Source organism: Triticum dicoccoides, chromosome 4A (genome assembly GCF_002162155.2).
Source record: "Triticum dicoccoides isolate Atlit2015 ecotype Zavitan chromosome 4A, WEW_v2.0, whole genome shotgun sequence".
Classification (NCBI taxonomy): Eukaryota; Viridiplantae; Streptophyta; class Magnoliopsida; order Poales; family Poaceae; genus Triticum; species Triticum dicoccoides.
This window is the reverse complement of record NC_041386.1, coordinates 710009563-710014051: the sequence shown is the minus strand read 5'-3', so window position 1 is coordinate 710014051 and position 4489 is coordinate 710009563. Positions and strand designations below refer to the sequence as shown.

The 4489-nt window shown below is 48.4% G+C and overlaps 1 protein-coding gene across 1 annotated transcript; it reads right to left on the bottom strand.

The window, feature by feature from the left end:
- Positions 1–854: 854 nt before the first annotated feature.
- LOC119289826 (bisdemethoxycurcumin synthase-like) lies at positions 855–2537 on the bottom strand. The gene is made up of 2 exons (XM_037569036.1): positions 2360–2537; positions 855–2271 (listed from the first exon to the last, which is right to left on the bottom strand). Exon 2 carries the CDS (start codon positions 2259–2261, stop codon positions 1074–1076), a length of 1188 nt encoding a protein of 395 aa, XP_037424933.1. The 5' UTR covers positions 2262–2271; positions 2360–2537; the 3' UTR covers positions 855–1073.
- Positions 2538–4489: the final 1952 nt, after the last annotated feature.

Below are 4489 nucleotides of genomic sequence, written 5' to 3'. Positions count from 1 at the left end.
TGCTCAGCTGAATGCCTTGACAAGCTGCAGTAGCAGAAGCATGGTATTCTGCTTCATATGAAGACTCTGCTACTACCTTTTGCTTGTGAGAAATCTAACTCACTATATTGGGACATATGAAGAACACTACTCCGGTTGTGCTCTTTCTATCATTGATATCCCCAGTCAAATCACTGTCACTGTAGCCTATTAGTTTTTTTGTTTTTTTTTTGCGAGGGTAAAAGGATTTTTATTCCAGTGTGATAGGGATACAATCAAGTGGCACAAGTTCCTCCACACACGGTGGACTCCTACCTAGTCATACAGCAGTTGTATTCTCCGTACGACTATAATACGCCAGCCAATCTGCAACCCTATTCTGAACTCGATTAATCTTCGATGGAATAAATTCCCTTTCACCCATGAGACAATGCATCTCAGCAACTAGATGTCCATAATGGCAGCCAAGATTCCAGAAATATCAACAAAAGAAAAAGAAATACCAACTAACAAAGAAATACTCCCTCTATCCGGAAATACTTGTCATCAAAATGGATAAAAAGGGATGTATCTAGACGTATTTGAGTTCTAGATACATCTCTTTTTATTCATTTTGATCACAAGTATTTCCGGACGGAGAGAGTACAAAGAACAAAGACGAAAACACATAAAATCAGAAAAGACATAAGAAACAAAGGAAGAGATAGGAGGGCTTGATCGCACAATTAATGGGCTTCGTCCCAGAAGCAAAGCGACTGATCAAAATATGAGGCCAGTTAAAAAAAAGAAAAATAAGACCACGGCAGTCCAGAAAAAAAAACCATAGCACGAATTCGAGAGCAAAAATGAACGGCCAAGAAATTGACCGATCCAAATTTACAACTGAAGCAACTTGCAAGTAGCTAAAATTTTATTTATAACCATATATTGTAGATCACTCTTACAGGACTTAACCACTCTCACACCACATGTTCACATTTCTTACACTTACGTATATATAGGTGATATGTGGATATGGAAATATAAAAGGTTGCATTTCATGCACTTTATTGAATATATATGCCATGTGTTTTTTATTTGTTCTTTCTAATTACCTAGGTAGCGGCGTGCAGCAGCATCGCCTCCACAGTGAACCCCGGTCCAAATCCCATCATCACCCCCCAGCCTTCATCATGGCCAGCTCCCTCTCCTTGAGGATCTTCTCTTTGGCGCCTGACCTCATCGAGCACGAAGATCACCGTGGCGCCCAGCATGTTCCCATACTCTCTCACCACGGTTCTGCTCGCCGCCAGCTTCCCCGGAGCAAGCCGGAGTGCCCTGACGATGTGGTCCAACATCACACTGCTGCCGGGATGCACGGCCCAGAAGAGGTTGTTCCATTCGACGACACCTCCGCTGCCGGCTAGGCGGTCGCCAAATGCATCTAGCAGGCACTGCTCAACGATGCCCGCCGCCAGTCTTGGCAGTCCGGTGGCAATGGTCCCGCCGATGCCACCGCTGCCGAGCTGCATGGTGAGCATGTGCTCGGTGTCTGGTATCACGTACTGGGAAGCTGACACCATCTCAAACAGCGGGCGCTCGTGGACGTAGGGTTCAGCACCCACGATGACGGCGCCTGCACCGTCACCGAAGAGCCCTTGGGGGATGAGGGCGTCGAAGGAGTCCGCCTTGTCGGGCCCGCGGAAGGCGGTGATAGTGAGCTCGACGCAGGCCACGAGGACGCGCGCACCGCGGTTGTTCTCGGCGAGGTCCTTGGCTAAGCGCAGGGCGGCGCACCCGGAAGCGCAGCCGTTGAGCTGGAGCACGGTGCGCAGGACATCATGGCGGAGGCCGAGGAGGGAGACCAAGCGGACATCGGTGCCCGGGGCGTGCGATCCCGCGTTGGTGCTGACGACGAGATGGGTGATGTCGCCCACCGGACGGCCCCATTCGGCTATGGCCTTCGCGGCAGCCGACGCGGCGAGTTCCGGCGCGGCGGTAGCCACGACGTCCAGCCGGGCGTCGAGGGACAAGTTCGGGTGCGTGGCGAGCATTTCGTCGGTGTGGTGGAAGAAACGCCTGCCGATGCCCGTCATCCCGCATAGCTTGGCGAAGGTGGGCTTGAGGTCGGTGAGGTGGTCGCTGTTGGTGACGCGGAAGTAGTAGTCGGGGTAGTCGCCCTGGGGCACGCAGTGGTGCGGGTTCGCCGTGCCGATGGCCAGTACCGCCGCGGCCCCGTCCGCGCGCTGCACAACACGGATCTCACGGACGGTGGTGGCTGGGATGCTGCTGCTGCCTGCCATAGTCGTCTTCCTGCATGCAATATTAAAGAGAGGAGGAATGTTAAAGCCGGGTTCTTTCATCAGCTTATAGTCAAGGATTTAACTAAATTAACCCCTACCTTCTACTCCTATCCTACTCCATAACTGAACCCGAGAGAACTAACGTACGACCATAAATTGGATAAAGTAGAGAAGAGGGATACTACAGTAGTACTGTAGTATGTATTGAGCGAGCTACCTAGTGCAATATGGTGTAGCGAAGAACAAAGGAAACGGGGCGAGAGTCTGATCGGTGCGTTGGGAGATGGAGGATCCACAGAGGAGGTGGCAAGTATTTAAGGACGTGCGGGAGCAGGGCACATCCGGCTTCTCTCGTCACGTCACGTGCAAATATCGCCTAGGCAAATAATTGAAGGCTAGAGGTGAGGTGAGCCCCTCACGGACGTCCCGCAAAACGTAATCAAAACGGGGGCCTTTACGGACGTCCGAACCACTGCCACGCTCGTTTCCGACAAACCTAACCCACTCAAAACCCTCTTCCTCGCCCCTGCGCTTTCCCGCTCGACGCCACCTACGGGTATTCATGCCGTTCTAGAGTGGCCGCTCTGGAGACGCCGGCCCAGCAGAGCAGACGTGATCTGTCACTGGCGCTAGTGTTGAAGCGGCTCGCCGGCCGAGGACACCGCCTGCGTCATGACCCCGGTGTTCGCGTCTGTTCAATGTCGGAGAGACGTTTACTAGACGGATGGGACGAATATCTACCTGCTGGACTCGCTCCATGTCGCTGAGATGCGCCAATACGGAGTGTTCCTAGATAGAAGGTTCGTAAAAGAGCTCATCTAGTGAAGTTTAGTAAGAAGGTACAATTCATTAATCCGAGAATAGAGGTAGGATTGTGTAACTATTAAGATATATCAACCGCAGAATACAACGAGCTGCATCCCTCGTTAATATAAAGAGATGCATAGTTGTGTGTGGTTCAACCTCCGGACGGGTATGCAACGTCACTAAAGTTACGGTGGCTGCCACTTGGACCGACACCACAAGTCATCTTTCATGTTGCACCGTACAGAAACGGTTGAGGATCGTAACCCAAGGTGACTGGGTACTAAATGATAAACAGCGCATAATTGTGCTTCCTCCTTTCCGGCTTACAGGCTCATCTTATATTTTTTTCTTCGTTTTAGTAGTTCACAGATGAATTCATTTATTAGCTTGTAGACTCATCATTTCTCAGGAACCGCTATGCTATAGTAACATATATTATGTTACTCTAAAAACCTCTCTCCTTATTAAATACATGACACATAAACAAAAATTTCGTGGAGTGCGCTATGTTAACTAATTTTTCTTTTCGTGGGCTAGGGAATAATTATTGCATATTAGTAGACCATTAGCCTACATATCCAGCGCTATGGCGCATCAGCCGCACTATGCACGGGTTGGCATACTAACCTTTTTATAATGGAGGGGAAGGACGGCATGCATGCTACTCCCTTTGTCCGAGATTATTAGGCCTCTTCTTATTTTGGGTTAAATTTTTTGATCTAAAAATTTAACGAACAAAATGTAAGCTATATGTCAGAAAAATTATATTGTCGGAAAGTTCTTGCAAATACAAATCGAACAGTATATTGTTTTATAGCATATAATTTATATTTAAATAGTCTATGAATAGTCAAAGTCTGGCTCTAAATATGAAGGGGCCAATAAAGCCGGACGGAGGTAGCATGCTACTAGGAGAAAGGAGGGGCATCTAGGTTTGCAGGTTTGAGATTTCTTTTTATCTTTTCATATGTGCAGGTTTGAATTAATGCCCAACAAGTAACCACTTCGGGTGGAAACAATAAAGAGGGCGGGCGATTTGCACTCCAAAAAAATCTGACATTGATGAGATGACCGAACAATTGCGTCCTGGAGATACATAATTCTGCAAAACTGAATGTCCTTTGAACAGGCCATTAATTCCCCGGGAGAACATGTTGTTAATGATTATGTAGGCCTAATAAATGGATGTATCAACTCTGACATGAAAAAGAAATTAACAAAGAAAGACTTGTGCATACGTGCATAGGACAGGATACTACCCTAGCGTATGTGCACATGCAGAATGAACGATGGCGTATCGTTCGGGAGCGAAAGCTATCGTACGTCCAACAATTATGTGAACGCAAAGGGAGGACGCAGCGAGCGAGAGGTGGGTCAGATTCTGGTACATACGCAGTGACAGTACACCACGTACGTACGTG

Coding starts and splice junctions, on each gene's coding strand:
- LOC119289826 (XM_037569036.1), bottom strand. CDS start 2,261: ATGGCAGGCAGCAGCAGCATCCCAGCCACCACCGTCCGTGAGATCCGT.